Source organism: Cherax quadricarinatus, chromosome 23, assembly GCF_038502225.1.
Source record: "Cherax quadricarinatus isolate ZL_2023a chromosome 23, ASM3850222v1, whole genome shotgun sequence".
NCBI classification, from domain to species: domain Eukaryota; kingdom Metazoa; phylum Arthropoda; class Malacostraca; order Decapoda; family Parastacidae; genus Cherax; species Cherax quadricarinatus.
The window spans coordinates 6,283,263-6,301,610 of NC_091314.1; the positions used below are offsets into that span (position 1 = coordinate 6,283,263).

Consider the following 18,348-nt stretch of genomic DNA (forward strand, 5'->3'; position numbering starts at 1 on the left):
GGTTCACAACCAATGAACCCGAGTTCGATCCTTGAATGGGAGGAGATGATTTCTAAGAGAGATATAATTTTGTTGGGATTTTTAACCCCGGAGGGTTAGCCATCTAGGATAACCGTCTCATTTCCATTGGGGTCCTCAATCTTGTCCCCCAGGATGCGACCCACACCAGTCGGCTAACACCCAGGTACCTACTTGCTTGCTAGGTGAACGGGGTAACAGGTGTAAGGAAACACGCCCAATTTTTTCACCCTTGCCGGGGATCGAACCACGGATACAGCGTGAGAAGCGAGTGTTGCCTACCAGGCCACGGGCCACCCTATCTTAGAGCTAGGCTTTCAATAATAAGATGTTACAAGGTCCTCAATGGAAATAAGTCACTTTCGGGTTATCCTAGGTAATTTACACATGTTACTAGGTGTGTTAATTGTACTTATGTGTACCTATACCTAAATAAACTTACTCCTTACTCATGTTACCACTTTTTCACCTAGCAGTAAGTAGGCACCTGGATGTTGACTGACTATTGTGAATGGCATCCTGGCAAAGCAGATGAATTAACCTTAATGAAAATAAGCTATATTGGCTAACATTCTTTTGTTATCAGAATTAATAATCAGAATAAACTCTTCTTCTGTCTTCAAGAGTAGACAGAGAAACGTAACTCTGATGTAGCGATACTCAGGTATCTATTTAATACTAAGTGAACAGAGGCAGCAAAACCCAACGTCTCTACTCACCCCGAGATCGAACCCGGGTGCTTCGGTTTTTTAGAGTTTATTGAACACTCACAGCTAATCTGCGAGAAACTTGGGACAACTTGTGGTGTTTGGGTCACCCATCAAAGGTTGCTAAGCAATCAATGCCAGTCGCCCCCAAAACCACCACTTCACACCACATTAACTTACGTATAAAACCTTCATTTTCCCCCTCCTAAACGTATATTTAACACAAATATGGAAGAAAAAAATCGCTATAGAGATTAGCAAAAATTTTCCAGAGTGTGAGCACTAAGAACTAATTATAGCCGACATGTAGCACCGATTGTGTTCCGTCTTTATGGTTCACTGTGGCACTACAATCAGTCGGTGCACAGTGTGCGCAACATTTCCACTCTCACACACCGTATATATATGTCTCTGCTTTTTCTAAACTGTGTTGCCGCTGAGGTTTCCGTGAAGTGTAGGAACAGACTCACAAGGGACGAGGCACTTTTTTCTGGTGACCCTCGAAGGAGTAGTTGACCGGCCAGACGACGCCCTTCAGGACTTTAGGGGGTAGAGAGAGAGTGTAAGGCTAGGAACAAGGGAGTGAGACTTGGAGCCAGAGTGTGAGTCTGAGAACGTGGGGTGTGAGGCTACAACGCAGGGTGTAAGACTAGGGAATAGCTGGTGGAGTGACGGTGATGGGGGTGAGTCCGAAGAAAATGAACCAGGGTGTCTGGGTGAAAATTTGGAGCGTGTTGGGCCGCGCCATCAATTTCGTCGTCGGCTGCTTAATGCTCTTCATTGCCTACCTTCAGGTTAGTAGGAGCAAGAGAACTGTTGCTAAGCAAAAGGACACAAGTTCAACTAATGCAACATTTAACTGTGGCAACGTTTCGCTCTCCAGGGGCTTTGTCAAGCTGTGACGGCTCGATAAAGCTCCTGGAGAGCGAAACGTTGCCACAAAATGCTGTATTAGTTGCACTTGTGTCCTTTTACCTAACATATTACGTATTGGTAATTCTGCCAACATTAATACAAGAAAGCAGGGGCGCCACGAGTACGCTAAGGTACAACACAATAAGTGTCAGGGGCCCAAGACTGTTCAACTGCCTCCCAGCATACATAAGGGAAATTACCAATAGACCCCTGGCTGTCTTCAAGAAGGCGCCGGACAAGCATCTAAAATCAGTACCTAACCAGCCGGGTTGTGGTTCGCACGTCAGTTTTCGTGCGGCCAGCAGTAACAGCCTGGTTGATCAGGCCCTGATCCACCACGAGGCCTGGTCACAGACCGAGCCGCGTTGGGCGTTGACCCCTGAAACCCTCTCCAGGTATACCTCCGGGACAGTGTCAGAGATCAAGAGACTGTTGTTATCCCAAGACCAGCTAGGGCAATAGCAGTTGTTATTATACTAAAGAGAAATATACAACGTACATAACACATTTACGAAGCATCAAATTTTGCCTTAAAACTGTACCTGGAGAGGGATGTTGCTGATGCAACTAATTCCTTTAAGGGGGGAGGGGTCTTGATGCTGATGGAGGGCCCTTGATTCAAGGAATTTGAGCCACCCACTTCTTCCATGGACTGAGCCTAATTCTTTCCCATTTCCCAGGCGTTGTTTGACCTCCACGGGTTTAGCGCTTCCCAGTAATAATAATAATAATAAATAATAACAGTTCTTGTATTTGTTATATTTGTCGCTCTAAGAATGTTATGACAGAAGTGAAGAACAACCTCAAGTTAGAGTGTTAGTCATGAATGATGTATCATAGACGTGTAGAACCAAGATAACTTAAGAGAGCTACTGTAGAATGATGTATCATTACCTGGAGTTTACCTGGAGAGAGTTCCGGGGGTCAACGCCCCCGCGGCCCTGTCTGTGACCAGGCCTCCTGGTGGATCAGAGCCTGATCAACCAGGCTGTTGCTGCTGGCTGCACGCAAACCAACGTACGAGCCACAGCCCGGCTGGTCAGGAACCGACTTTAGGTGCTTGTCCAGTGCCAGCTTGAAGACTGCCAGGGGTCTGTTGGTAATCCCCCTTATGTGTGCTGGGAGGCAGTTGAACAGTCTCGGGCCCCTGACACTTATTGTATGGTCTCTTAACGTGCTAATGACACCCCTGCTTTTCATTGGGGGGATGTTGCATCGTCTGCCAAGTCTTTTGCTTTCGTAGTGAGTGATTTCCGTGTGCAAGTTCGGTACTAGTCCCTCTAGGATTTTCCAGGTGTATATAATCATGTATCTCTCCCTCCTGCGTTCCAGGGAATACAGGTTTAGGAACCTCAAGCGCTCCCAGTAATTAAGGTGTTTTATCTCCGTTATGTGCGCCGTGAAGGTTCTCTGTACATTTTCTAGGTCAGCAATTTCACCTGCCTTGAAAGGTGCTGTTAGTGTGCAGCAATATTCCAGCCTAGATAGAACAAGTAACCTGAAGAGTGTCATCATGGGATTGGCCTCCCTAGTTTTGAAGGTTCTCATTATCCATCCTGTCATTTTTCTAGCAGATGCGATTGATACAATGTTATGGTCCTTGAAGGTGAGATCCTCCGACATGATCACTCCCAGGTCTTTGACGTTGGTGTTTCGCTCTATTTTGTGGCCAGAATTTGTTTTGTACTCTGATGAAGATTTAATTTCCTCGTGTTTACCATATCTGAGTAATTGAAATTTCTCATCGTTGAACTTCATATTGTTTTCTGCAGCCCACTGAAAGATTTGGTTGATGTCCGCCTGGAGCCTTGCAGTGTCTGCAATGGAAGACACTGTCATGCAGATTCGGGTGTCATCTGCAAAGGAAGACACGGTGCTGTGGCTGACATCCTTGTCTATGTCGGATATGAGGATGAGGAACAAGATGGGAGCGAGTACTGTGCCTTGTGGAACAGCTTTTCACCGTAGCTGCCTCGGACTTTACTCTGTTGACGACTACTCTCTGTGTTCTGTTAGTGAGGAAATTATAGATCCATCGACCGACTTTTCCTGTTATTCCTTTAGCACGCATTTTGTGCGCTATTACGCCATGGTCACACTTGTCGAAGGCTTTTGCAAAGTCTGTATATATTACATCTGCATTCTTTTTGTCTTCTAGTGCATTTAGGACCTTGTCGTAGTGATCCAATAGTTGAGACAGACAGGAGCGACCTGTTCTAAACCCATGTTGCCCTGGGTTGTGTAACTGATGGGTTTCTAGATGGGTGGTGATCTTGCTTCTTAGGACCCTTTCAAAGATTTTTATGATATGGGATGTTAGTGCTATCGGTCTGTAGTTCTTTGCTGTTGCTTTACTGCCCCCTTTGTGGAGTCTGTTGTTTTTAGTAACTGTGGGACGACCCCCGTGTCCATACTTCCTCTCCATAGGATGGAAAAGGCTCGTGCTAGGGGCTTCTTGCAGTTCTTGATGAACACGGAGTTCCATGAGTCTGGTCCTGGGGCAGAGTGCATGGGCATGTCATTTATCGCCTGTTCGAAGTCATTTGGCGTCAGGATAACATCGGATAGGCTTGTGTTAACCAAATTTTGTGGCTCTCTCATAAAAAATTCATTTTGATCTTCGACTCTCAGTCTGGTTAGCGGCTTGCTAAAAACTGAGTCATATTGGGACTTGAGTAGCTCACTCATTTCCTTGCTGTCATCTGTTTAGGACCCATCTTGTTTAAGTAGGGGCCCAATACTGGACGTTGTTCTCGACTTTGATTTGGCATAGGAGAAGAAATACTTTGGGTTTCTTTCGATTTCATTTATGGCTTTTAGTTCTTCCCGCGATTCCTGACTCCTATAAGATTCCTTTAGCTTAAGTTCGATGCTTGCTATTTCTCGGACCAGTGTCTCCCTACGCATTTCAGATATATTGACCTCTTTTAGCCGCTCTGTTATTCTTTTCCGTCGCCTGTAAAGGGAGCGCCTGTCTCTTTCTATTTTACATCTACTCCTCCTTTTTCTTAGAGGAATAAACCTTGTGCATACATCGAGTGCTACCAAGTTATAGTTATATATAGTTATATATAGTTATAGTTATAGAAACAAGATAACTTAAGAGAGCTACTGTAGAATGATGTATCATAGTTATAGAACCAAGATAACTTAAGAGAGCTACTGTAGAATGATGTATCATAGTTATAGAACCAAGATAACTTAAGAGAGCTACTGTAGAATGATGTATCATAGTTATAAAACCAAGATAACTTAAGAGAGCTACTGTAGAATGATGTATCAAGGTTATAGAACCAAGAAAACTTAGAGAGCTACTGTAGAATGACGTATCATAGTTATAGAACCAAGATAACTTAGAGAGCTACTGTAGAATGATGTATCATAATTATAGAACCAATATAACTTAGAGAACTACTCTAGAATGATGCATCATGGAGCTGTAGAACCAAGATAACTTAGTAACTTATAATTATTTCACATTTCAGGCAGTGAAAAGTGATAATTACAACTGGCTGGTAAGTATCATGACCACAACTACCACTACAACTACTACCAACCGGATGGTTAGTATACCGACAAATACTACTACTACTACTACTACTACTACTACTACTACTACTACTACTACTACTACTACTACTACTACTACTACTACCACTACTATTACTACTACAGCATCTAGATGTATTTCGGTTGTTGCATGACCCGAGAGTAGTGACCCCGTATTGCATAATCCTAGTCTCCTGTACTTCACTGAAAGCGAAAGACATAGTGCAGAGTGCGGCATATGTTTTATAATGCAGTTAAATATTAGCACTGAAGAATTTAAGTGAAACGAATGAGGCATTTGCAAGTTATCAATGAGAACTAATATCCCAATTTCATTCATAAAAAAAATGACAAATTAGAACACGCAGAGATCAAAAGAGAGATTCAAACTTTCCACCAAGAAAGACCAGCTTTACAAGTTTAAGCGTTAAATCCGCATGAGTCATACCGTGAACTCTTGTCACGCTAGCAGCAAAAAAAAAAATCGTTTAATTCTCTGTTTCTCATTTCTCTCTGACCATTTATTGAACACCTTTCTCATTCTCTGGAAATATAATCTGAAGTTATTCTGTCCACAAGTTTACCCAGCTTTAATTGGATTCCGAATGCACTCGAAGGTAATGAGTTCCAAAATGTAATTGGTTTCCAAAGGTAACATATTTTTGTAAATGTAATGAATTTACACATGTAGTAAGTTTCCTAATCCCCTGGGTTTCCAGAGCATCACCAAGAAGATAAAAAAAAAATAAACTCTGGAACTTAACATCAGCAAACAATTATTAATTTGAGAGAGAGAGAGAGAGAGAGAGAGAGAGAGAGAGAGAGAGAGAGAGAGAGAGAGAGAGAGAGAGACAGAGAGAGAGATGGCTAGCTACAAAATATAGAACATGAAAAAAGGTAAATCAGTTTTGAATGTGTTTTTTTTTGGGGGGGGGGGTTTCTGGGTACCCAGTGATTAATACGTCTGATTAATCCCGTATATAACGTGGACTTAGTTATACAAGGTGTTTCAAAAATATGGACCTAATTTTAAAGCATTACTGCTTTGAAATTGGGTCCATCCTTTGTAAACACCTTGTATATTACCCACTGGTGGTAGAAACAAGTGGAAGAAGAAGTAGTGTTGTAAAAATATCGTATTTACAAGCTAAGAATAGTAATCCCGCTTCATCTCTATTTCTAGTCCAGCCATGTTTACCGCCAACCCAGGATGCAACCCAATAACAGTCAAGTAGAACTCAAGTACCTGATAAGTAAAACACGTGCAATAGTTGGGTATCTTTATTCCGAAACGTTTCGCCTACACAGTAGGCTTCTGTCGAATACAGAAGAGGCAGCGGAAGAAGAAGAAATGTATAGACGATGCAATCAGTTCATCACCCTTAAAGACGTAGTTTTGACCACCTCAAAACTACGTCATCAAGTATTGTATACCAGTATCATATTCACTCAAGTACCTATTTACTGCTAGGTACACCATAGACGTAGGTGCAAAATAACTTGCTCATATATTTCGACTCGTTCTAAATTGAGGATGTCGAGTGTATTAGTGTTTATGAATTGTGATAGAAGTGTGATAATTGATGTTACTGAAATACTTTCCAGCTGGTATTCCTGATCCCAGCTGTACTGACGCTCATCCTGACACTATGGCAGAGGGCAGTAGGTGAGTTGTGATGGTGTGTTGTGACAGTGTGTTGTGATGGTGTGTTGTGACAGTGTGTTGTGATGGTGTGTTGTGACAGTGTGTTGTGATGGTGTGTTGTGACAGTGTGTTGTGATGGTGTGTTGTGATGGTGTGTTGTGACAGTGTGTTGTGATGGTGTGTTGTGACAGTGTGTTGTGATGGTGTGTTGTGATGGTGTGTTGTGACAGTGTGTTGTGATGGTGAGGTGTGATGGTGTGTTGTGACAGTGTGTTGTGATGGTGTGTTGTGACAGTGTGTTGTGATGGTGTGTTGTGACAGTGTGTTGTGATGGTGTGTTGTGATGGTGTGTTGTGACAGTGTGTTGTGATGGTGTGTTGTGATGGTGTGTTGTGACAGTGTGTTGTGATGGTGTGTTGTGATGGTGTGTTGTGACAGTGTGTTGTGATGGTGTGTTGTGACAGTGTGTTTTGATGGTGTGTTGTGACAGTGTGTTGTGATGGTGTGTTGTGACAGTGTGTTGTGATGGTGTGTGTTGTGATGGTGTGTTGTGACAGTGTGTTGTGATGGTGTGTTGTGACAGTGTGTTGTGACAGTGTGTTGTGACAGTGTGTTGTGATGGTGTGTGTTGTGATGGTGTGTTGTGATAGTGTCACTGTCACTTTATGTTTGCAGCCTTAGCCTGTGCTGTGGTCGGTCTGTTTTTTCTTTTTTTTCTGGTGACAGATTTGAGCTTACAGTTATTCCTAAGTATTTTTCTGTCTCCGTAAGCTTTATTTTTTCCTTAGATGGTATTCTTTTCTCAGTATATTTGGCATCGTCCACAAACAAGGGTACATGAGAGTTTGTTCGTATTGCTAAGTCATTAATATGCAGTAGGATGAGTGCTGGTCCAAGCACCAGTCCTTGCTGGACTCCATTAATTATCTCCTATCCTGATACACTATCCAATGCAGTCACTTTCTGTTTCCCATTCTAATAAACTCACCTGTTACATTGGCTTACCTGTCAAGGTTTGTAAGCACTGACGTATGTGACCACCAAATCAAAATCTTTTCTTACATTCTAAGAATATGCAGTTCTTATCTCTTACCTTCCTACCTAAGCTATTCTAGATTTCTTTGGAAGATGTGTTAGACACGATTGTCTATGTCTTAATGCATTCTAGTGTGCTGTGAGAAATATTGTCTAGATCTTATATAGATATATACTATATAATTTGTAATTTAAATATTAAACTCACTATGGACACTGGTCTGTAGTTTAGGGTTTCCTTCCTGTTTCAGTTTTTAATATTGGTAACATCTGTTATCTCTACTTGTGGAAAATTGCATTTACTTGGATGTATAATTATATACATAACAGTAAATGGACAATGATAACTATTATTTATCAGTTAGACAAGTAGGAATTTGGGACACTTAGGTCGCAAAAAATGTCCCCCTTCGATACCTACCACTGTCATATCCACAAGTTGCTCTGGACCTATTAATTAAATGAAATATACATACACCAGGAATACTGGTAAATATATAAATTTGTGGACTGTATATTAAAAATAATAAATGGTTATATATATACACAATTACATAAAAGAAGGAAAATATATCTCATTATCACTCACCAATTTGACTGGAGATTAATGTACATCATACTCAGAAAACCTCACTCTAACTAAATCTATGAAAATAATACTGGCCAGAATTACACACAAATCTAGAGAGCTATTCTGAGGTTCCTGGAAAGGTCTTGTCCAGTCGCCTGATATCTCAAGTTATGCAGGAATGCATATCCACCAATTTCGCCTCCTATTTGAGAGGTGTCAGCACAATTTTAACCTCTAGAGCACGAAAAATTCTTCCCCATTCACCAACGTTTGTACAAAATTCAAAACCAAGATGGCGAGTCTCGTCTGCCCAGACGCAGGCTTTCCGTTTTCTATGACATAAATATTATTAAATACAGTATGGCCATCTATTTACATATAAATACTGAATTTCTGGAAAATATGTACAGTATTTTCCACACTACTTTCTCTGATACTTTTCCCAACATTAATGATTTGTGTGAGTGATATGCAGAGTATTTCTAATCTTTCTATAAATATTCGTAAGTGATATTCCATTAGGTCCTGGTACCTCTGATATATCAGGCTCCATCAGGTGTTCCTCACTTTTTCTCACTTAAAGTTGACCAATAGCCTGACTGATCAAAGACCGGGATGCGAGTTCGGAGGCTCGAGCCTCCAGCAAGCATGCATTACAGCGTGCGTGTGTTACAGAGTGGGTGGAGATGCGTGCGGTGACTTCAGTAGCTGTGGGATGCCTCTTAAGCTTTCTGGTATTCATGGCCACCCGCCTCATCCACACCATGACTAAGGACGCCTCCGTCATGCTTGTTGACAACACCAGCGGAACCGGTTCTCCAAGACCCAACCCTCTGAACTACCCCGAGGCTTGGTGAGTACTTGGACTTAAATATTTAGTGGCTTGGTGAGTACTTGGACTTAAGTATTTAGTGGCTTGGTGAGTACTTGGACTTAAGTACTAGTGGCTTGGTGAGTACTTGGACTTTAGTATCTAGTGGCTTGGTGAGTACTTGGACTTTAGTATCTAGTGGCTTGGTAAGTACTTAGACTTAAGTGTCTAGTGGCTTGGTGAGTACTTGGACTTTAGTATCTAGTGGCTTGGTGAGTACTTAGACTTAAGTATCTAGTGGCTTGGTGAGTACTTGGACTTTAGTATCTAGTGGCTTGGTGAGTACCTGAAAATATAGTATCAAAGACTATGCGTGCGTGTACAAAGATATAAAATCATTGAGCATATGGATAATCTATGAAAAACCAACGTTAAATAATATGAAAGTAATATAAATATTTTTCGTCTGTCTAGAGACCCACTTCAGACGATGAAAATGGCTTCTATCGAAACCAATAATTTTTGTATGTCGGTTATTCGCATATAAATACATGAGCAAAGAGGAGGGCTGCAGCATGTACTTCAACACAGGAGCAGCAATGACCCCTTCTCCATCTACTTCAGGAGATTTTTCCAGTCACAGGACTAACGCTCCCTTCCTGTTGCCTCCTTGTAGGGAATGCCTGTCTGTGATCATGGTAGTGGGTTGGCTCAAGTTTTTGACGCTCTCATCCAAGGAAAACCTCAGGTCAGTAGCCCAAGCCTAACTTGCTCAAGTTTGATATCTTATTTCCATGATTTTTGTTCATTTTTTTTTTGTCTGTGAAGGTTACCCGTGGTCTCTGATGTTTACCTATTTGTTCGTGTAACTTACCTGTTTACGTCGTTGATTTTTCTCGTTGTGAATAATTGTTTTGGAAATTGTTTTGCAGTGTTTGTCTTTTTTCTTTCGGCTCCTCTAGTTATTCCTACCACCATCACCACTGATTGTTCCCATCACCACTGATTGTTCCCACCGACACTGATTGTTCCCATCACCACTGATTGTTCCCACCGACACTGATTGTTCCCACCGCCACTGATTGTTCCCACCAACACTGATTGTTCCCACCAACACTGATTGTTCCCATCACCACTGATTGTTCCCACCAACACTGATTGTTCCCACCAACACTGATTGTTCCCGCTAACACTGATTGTTCCCATCACCACTGATTGTTCCCACCAACACTGATTGTTCCCATCACCACTGATTGTTCCCACCAACACTGATTGTTCCCACCAACACTGATTGTTCCTGCTAACACTGATTGTTCCCATCACTGATTGTTCCCACCAACACTGATTGTTCCCACCATCACTGATTGTTCCCACCGTCACTGATTGTTCTCACCAACACTAATTGTTCCCACCAACACTGATGTTCCCACCGTCACTGATTGTTCCCACCAACACTGATTGTTCCCACCAACACTGATTGTTCCCACCAACACTGATTGTTCCCACCAACACTAATTGTTCCCACCGTCACTGATTGTTCCCACCAACACTGATTGTTCCCACCAACACTAATTGTTCCCACCAACACCGATCGTTCCTTTCACCTCATAAACCTTTTTTTTATCGTGTCCAGGCTTACTAAACGAGGTGATATTCATTATACTTTTAATTAAATTTGAAAAAAGTGTTTAACCTGTAAAGGTCACACTGTTTAACCCATGAGGGTCACAGTTTAACCCATGAGGGTCACAGTTTAACCTATGAGGGTCACAGTTTAACCCATGAGGGCCACAGTTTAATCCATGAGGGTTACAGTTAAACCCATGAGGGTCACAGTTTAACCCATGAGGGTCACAGTTTAACCCATGAGGGTTACAGTTTAACCCATGAGGGCCACAGTTTAACCCACGAGGGTCACAGTTTAACCCATGAGGGTCACAGTTTAACCCATGAGGGCCACAGTTTAACCCATGAGGGTCACACAGTTTAACTCATGAGGGTCACACAGTTTAATCCATAAAATTCACACAATTCTGATTAGTCTTACACAAATCACTCTCACCAAAAATTGACCAAAGAATTTCGATATCCTCCCCCCACTCCCCAAAAAAATCAAAGTTATATTTTAATCACTTGTCTGGTGATGAAAAGCTTACGAGCGGCCATAATGATCCCTGTGTAGTCGATAGGCTTTAAATCCCATTAACCGTTAACCAGGTCTGACAAGGGTATATACACTGAGGTGTGTATCTCTGTATATATGCTGGGAATTTGCATTAACCCCTGTTTCAGGGCCTGATCTTTGCCTGGTGGTGGGTAGGACACAGGCAGCCTTGATGACACTCGTATAGTCCAGAGTACTTAACAGTACTCTAACACTAATCAGTTCTGACCAGGAATATTTAGCAGTCCTGATCCAGTAGTTGACAGCTCATTGACACATGGGAAAATTTATCTCACCAGAATCATTCATGTTACAAAAATTCACTCGTTACGAATGTCAGTCGTGTTATAAATAAATATCATCCTTCTTGCTTGTGTGTGTGTGTATAATGGAGGGCTGAGGGTGACGGGTATATTCAGGTTTGATCTGTATACAGGACAGAGCTCTATTTCCTCACATCAAAACCCCTTCACCAGCTACAAGGAGAAAGAATCAATGATAGCCATACCTTGTACTGTATCGAGTCCTATCCACATACACACAGCCTCTCTCTCTCTCTCTCTGTCTCTGTCTGTCTGTCTGTCTGTCTGTCTCTCTCTCTCTCTCTCTCTCTCTCTCTCTCTCTCTCTCTCTCTCTCTCTCTCTCTCTCTCTCTCTCTCTCTCTCTCTCCCTTTCTCACTATGAAACAGGGCCACAATTATTGACGTATTTTTTTTACTTTATCTAAATATTGTTTTGCATAGCCATGTAACGTATTGATTTCCTCTAATGTAACGTTTGCATTATGACGTGTTATTGTGCTGTGAGTGTTACATGTATTGTGACGTGTTGTTACTGTGTTGTCACTTATTGTTATTGTGTTGTGACCCGTGGCAATTGCACTGTGATGTGACGTTACGGTGTTGTAATGTGTTGTTACTGTGTTGTGAAGTGTTATTCTTGCGTTATGACATGTTATTATGTTATGTCGTGGTGTTATAGTGTTGCTACGGTATTGTAACATGTTGTTACTGTGTAGTGACGTGTTATCCTGGTCTTCAGGGAGTTAGGAGTGCCGCAGAAACCTGTCTCAGCCGTCACAATGTTACGGACACTGGGTGCTGTGGTAGGCTTCCTCATCCTAGGACTGCTCACTTGTTACATGGGCGGCGTCATCACCCTGCCATTCAGAGTAACACCTGATCCACCCTACTCCGGGCCCATCGCACGCTTTCTTCCGTGATACGATGCCGCCCACCCATGTACCCACGATGCCGAACACCCATGTACCCAAGATGCCGCCCACCCATGTACCCACGATGCCGAACACCCACTCTTCTACGATGCTGCCCACTCACCCACGATGCTGCCCACTCACCCACGATGCTGCCCACTCATCCACGATGCCGCCCACTTACCATACTGCCCACCTACAACGCTGCACTTACATTTTATCTCAGTGGACTGAACAGAGGAGGCACTACGTGATATTACTACTGCTACTTTTATTATAATAATAATAATTATTATTATTATTATTATTATTATTATTATTATTATTATTATTATTATTATTACTATTGTTATTATTATATTCATAAGGAAAATTTACGCCATTAGGGGTCATAGAGAACCTTGGAAATGGGAAGTAATCATGACTGATCCAATGAACAGGAAGACAGTAGCTCTAATTCTTTGGATCAAGAGCTATTTCACCTCCTTGAAAAGTCTACGTGCTATTAACATTCAAAACAATGCACATCTGACGTGGTTCATATATGAGGTTGAACTTGTGGTGGACCAGTCTTATTAAACCTGACGGTTCAGTGTTCTAACCATAGCACCGCTGGTTAGTGTGTGTTAGTTAGTTACCATTTTGTCCTAGGCACATGTCGATTAGACACTAGGCCTGTTGTATGCGTGTGTGTGTGTGTGTACTCATCTATTTGTGGTTGCAGGGGTCGAGTCTTAGCTCCTGGCCCCGTGTGTGTTTGTGTGTGTGTGTGTGTGTGTGTGTGTGTGTGTGTGTGTGTGTGTGTGTGTGTGTGTGTGTGTGTGTGTGTGTGTGTGTGTATGTGTGTGTGTGTGTGTTTAACCCATGTTGTGTGATGGAATGTAACAGGGATATATACCTAGTCCTTGTTCCCACTATGTAATTATCATATAAAATAGGGTAGCAGCATATTACCGACGCATTTAATTTTATACAAAAAAAAAACATAAACAGAAAATGTGCCGTGATCAACGAGGACCTACTCTTGTAAATATCAGTAACAGAATTATGTCTATGAGCAGATAAGTGGTGAACATAGAGACGTAAAGCACGAAGGCAGCATTTGTACCTCTACTGTCCACCTACGTAGTATTAGATAAACCTTCTTGCTGGTTACGATCATTTTTTTTTCTTTTTTTTTTTGCTGTGTGTTTTTCTCCATCGTAAATAAAAATTTACCTTCGGAAATAACAAAAAGGCACAACACCGTGAGTGAAACAATACACGAATACCCGCACATAGAAGAGAGAAGCTTGCAGGGACGTTTCTGTGCGACTTGGACCATTTACAAAGTCACACAAATACGAAAGAGGGAGGTAGTATATGTAGGCGAGTGTGGACAGGGGACGGGACAAAGAGAGGAAGAAGAGGAAGTAACGGTAAGGCTGGTAGTTTAAATGGTGTTAGTCGGACCGAAACGTCCTCGTTAGCTTCTCTCTCTCTTACCTTAAGAAAAATCGCAATAAAATATTGTATTTTTTTGTGAGAGGAGAGATTGGATAGGATTCGATACCAAGGCGTAGCGTGTTTTAAACCAACACTCTAACCACTTACCTTGTCTGTAAAACGCTTCACTGTTTGTTAATGAGTGATTGTAGGCTTATTTTTATTTATTTATTTTATGTCTTTGCAAACAGTACATTGAGATTTTGTATTTACAATAGTGGGTTGCAATGCAAAGAGCCTCTATTATGCCTAGACATTATGGGCCAACTTAACATTATTGGCTTACAGACTACTTAACACTAAGAATTGTATCATAGTTGTAAAGTAGGATAGTAATTATTTCATAGCTGAACGGTAGATTATTAATTATAAATGAATCAAAATTTGTATAAGACAAAAGATATATTCATATATTCAAAAATGCTTTTTGTGAAAACAATGATTCAATTATATTCCTGTCAACAGTGGATAAAAGGTTCAAAGTGATTGTTGAAGTTATGATGTGGGAGAACATAAGTGAGTATGTGTGTACTGAGTATTTAGCATTTACTCTAGGGTGATTAAGTGGCTTTTGAGAAGAGTCTTAAATTGATTTTCAGACCGGGTTACTTTAATATCTTCTGGTAATGAATTCCATATTTTGGGGCCCTTTATGTGCATAGAGTTTTTACACAGTGTGATGTGGACACGAGGTATATCAAAAAGAGATCTGTGTCTTGTGTTGTGGTCATGTGTTATGCTTGTGACTGTGGACGCACCTGTGGCCCTGAACACAATCCTTGTGCAATTCTTGGTCGAAATAAAGTCAAAGATTCATTCGCAATGTTTGTTTCCTTTGTGTGAGGCTCCTTTCAGGAGCGACGGTGCCATCCTGGAGCACCACTAGGCTCCTTCCACGAGCTACGGTGCAGTACTGGAGCACCTCCAGGCTTAACTTAGAATTTATTAATTATAATAAAGGATATTTCTCAGAAAATTTTGCGTTGACTTTATAGTACAGGTTTACAATCAACCTTAAAGTACAGGAAAGTACATTTCTTAATTTATTCTCCATTAATGCAATCTTAACATTTTATTGATATATATATATATATATATATATATATATATATATATATATATATATATATATATATATATATATATATATATATATATATATAAGTATATATATTGAAACAAGACGGGGAGTAATGTAAGGTTGCGTATATGTATAAATATACTCGAGCAGGTACTGCAGCTTGTGTCATAAAAGCCAATGAAAAAAAAAACTAGTATGAAAAGTAAAAAAATTATTGAAATGGTTCATTGCATCTTATATACGAAATTCACTTTGTAGTTTGACACACATGAGTGAGTCCAGGACTCCCAGTATGTAGCTGAAACTGCATGATAGACAAATCTCCTGGGTGAGCCAAGTGCTTGATAGATTTATTATTATTTTTATTATTATCACATTATTATTTTTATAATAATTATGGTTATTATTGTTGTTGTTATTGTTATATTCACAGAGAGCTAAATTCGTAGGGGTGATAAAGTACCTGCTTGCTAGAGTCGTACAGTGTATGTAATCCAGACTAACCTGTCACCACCTCGCCTCTTCGTTCACTCTTTATATTGCACAATATCTCTCAAAAATAATTAATAAAAGGCAATAGACATTCATCAGCAGGATGAGGAGAGACTTCTCAGCAGTTTTAGAATTACGTATATATACTGTATATATACTTACTTACTTACGTGGAATAGTAGATTTGTCTCGGCGATAAAGTGATGAACTCTACGATAACTACACTCCGTATTTAAGTTAGTCGGTGTGTCGCCCGGGGAGGGAGACCTGGGAAGATAAACAAGACACGTAGGTCATGTGAAGGGATGAAGGGGGAATAGGGTGAATAAAGAAAAGAAAACTAAAATATAAGAAATCTCCTTTACCACAGAGGGAACAAAGCGTACATGTCGCCAAATCCGGATACAAAAGTATAAACACAACTTGAGTAGAATAACTGAAAGCATACGAAGCCAGTTGAACATAAAATAATATTAATATTGTATTTTGGGAGCTGTTTTATAAGATTCCAGAAAGCGACTGGCTGGGGGACTGACAGCAGACAGCAGAAATGTGTGCACAAAACTCAACAGGAATCAGGAGAAATACCAGAAAGAGAGAAGGAAAACAACAGAGGCTGGATAAAACTAATGTTTCCAATGAAGAATTTTAAAAGACACTAAAGAAATTACATACAACGAAGGAGTTTGGTCATCACCTTGAGTTTTGAATGAGCGGAGTTGTGTGACCACACGACGAGGATACATAACAAATAATCTGAAACGAGGCAATTAATAGGCAGCCGGAAAATTGTGATCTGATATGCAAAAATAAAAATAGACAATGGCTCGGTTATATGCCAGTCTGAGGTATCTAAAGAAACTGAAGAGCATTAGACCACCTAAAATGAAATGAACATATACGAAACAACCAACGTGAATTTGAGATACCGAATGTTATTTTATGAATCTCCTTTATTCACACTGAAGGCAACTGGAATATAGTGAGAAAGAGAAAGGAAGAGTAGACTGCATCTTCCTTAACTGTGATGAAGCACTCAATACAGTTGCACAAAGAGGCTTGTCGAATTTTTGGATAAGCAGGCAGAAGTAGGATGGAAAGTGCTTAAATTAATGTAATGATAACTGATGAATAGAAAACACCAGATAGCGATAAGAAAGCAAGTATCAGTGTGGGCAAGGCTGACAAGTGGGGTCTCCCAAGTGCCAGTACTTTTACTATTTCTGATATAAATGAAGAATGTGTAAGAGAAAACTGAATCCCGTATCCTGTATATTTGGCTATGATACGAAAGTAATAAGAATAATGACAGCATATACTCCAAGATGATACAAACAAGCTACGAACATGGTAAAGAAGCAATTGCTAGAATTCAACGTCAGTAGGTGCAGAGGAAGGAGACTAGTAGGAGAAAGAGAAAACTGGAAACAGAATTCAGCCTTTGAGGGGAGTGACCATGAGCATCATACAAGGAGAAAGATGTGAAGGAAAGTGCCATATGAAGAATATCACCGGAACCACATCTCAACCGAAGAGCTTCAGCGGCATATGCAAATCTAGCTAACTAAAGAGCTTAATAAACGATATAAACCCATCGCCGGGTACGTAGAGCAAAGATAGAACCCTCTATTGTTCTAGTATGTAACGTAACTCCAAATGACACAAAGATCTGCTACGAAACAGACTAAAGAAACAACTTTAAATAGCTCTAGAGGAAAGAGAAATATCAGAGTGGACATGATCAAGACATACAAAATACTCAGGGGACTAGACTGAGTAAAAAGATGTATAGTAGATACTTTGAGGTGAGATGATGGGAAAGAGAACTTATCTAGCAGGTTAAAATGCAACTGAACCAGAGAGCAGTTAGGAAGTACTTATTCGGTCTCAAAGTCGTAAGTAAATACAATGAGAGATATATGACGAAGAGGCGTAAGCAAACAATACATCTAGATGTAATAGCATTGTTTTTTTATGGAGAGCGGAGGATCAACAAATCTGGTGGTTAATATAGAGATTACGAAGCAAGGAGAGGAGGTATTGACCAACCAGTGGAAACGCCGCCATGTGAATACACACTCACAGTCTCCAGGTAGACTCAACTTTCATGAGGAAGCATCGATCTTTACCCATAATTCCCCCCGTACCCCTTCCTTATGAACCCTCTTCTCCCCTCCCCCCCTCCGTCAGTCGTCCACTCTCTCCCGTCCCGGCCTTTCCCATCATCTTCTCACCTTTCTTCCCTATCTACCGTCCGTTGTCTTGCCTTGCATACCCCCAGATACCTTGTTTACTAAGTTTCCCACTTACTTTCACCCAGCACCACCCACCCTCACCCACCATCACTCACCATCACCCACCTTCACCCACCATCACTCTAAGGCCTCATCTATTGATAAAAGTTGGAAGTTACCTGTGACTGATAATATTGTTAAATCACCTTAGAATCTCTAAGAATCATATTTAATTGGTTAATTATCAACAGTCTCTAAATTATAAGATTTTTACAAACATAATGAATCATCTAGTTGTAGGAACTTCCTAATTATGACAGTATTGTTGGTCTCATTAGGGTAACTCTCACAAATTATATCAGTTTAGAGTTGACCTAGTTACGAATTCATAACTCGGAGTCATTCAGCCTGTGATCTCCTGGTCATG

General features: G+C 40.8%; 1 protein-coding gene across 1 annotated transcript; it reads left to right on the top strand.

Annotated features, from left to right (window-relative positions):
• The first annotated feature begins 1,085 nt into the window (after window positions 1-1,085).
• LOC128685771 (uncharacterized) lies at window positions 1,086-13,486 on the top strand. Its single transcript, XM_053772408.2, has 6 exons — window positions 1,086-1,519; window positions 5,126-5,155; window positions 6,795-6,855; window positions 9,116-9,293; window positions 9,928-9,999; window positions 12,458-13,486. Exons 1-6 carry the CDS (start codon window positions 1,403-1,405, stop codon window positions 12,636-12,638), a joined length of 639 nt encoding a protein of 212 aa, XP_053628383.1. The 5' UTR covers window positions 1,086-1,402; the 3' UTR covers window positions 12,639-13,486.
• Window positions 13,487-18,348: the final 4,862 nt, after the last annotated feature.

Bases quoted from the DNA above. Each gene is read 5' to 3' on its own strand.
- LOC128685771 (XM_053772408.2), top strand. From the start codon at position 1,403: ATGGGGGTGAGTCCGAAGAAAATGAACCAGGGTGTCTGGGTGAAAATT. The intron at 6,856-9,115 runs GTGAGTTGTGAT...CGTGTGTTACAG, and splicing joins ACTATGGCAGAGGGCAGTAG to AGTGGGTGGAGATGCGTGCG. The intron at 9,294-9,927 runs GTGAGTACTTGG...GCCTCCTTGTAG, and splicing joins CTGAACTACCCCGAGGCTTG to GGAATGCCTGTCTGTGATCA.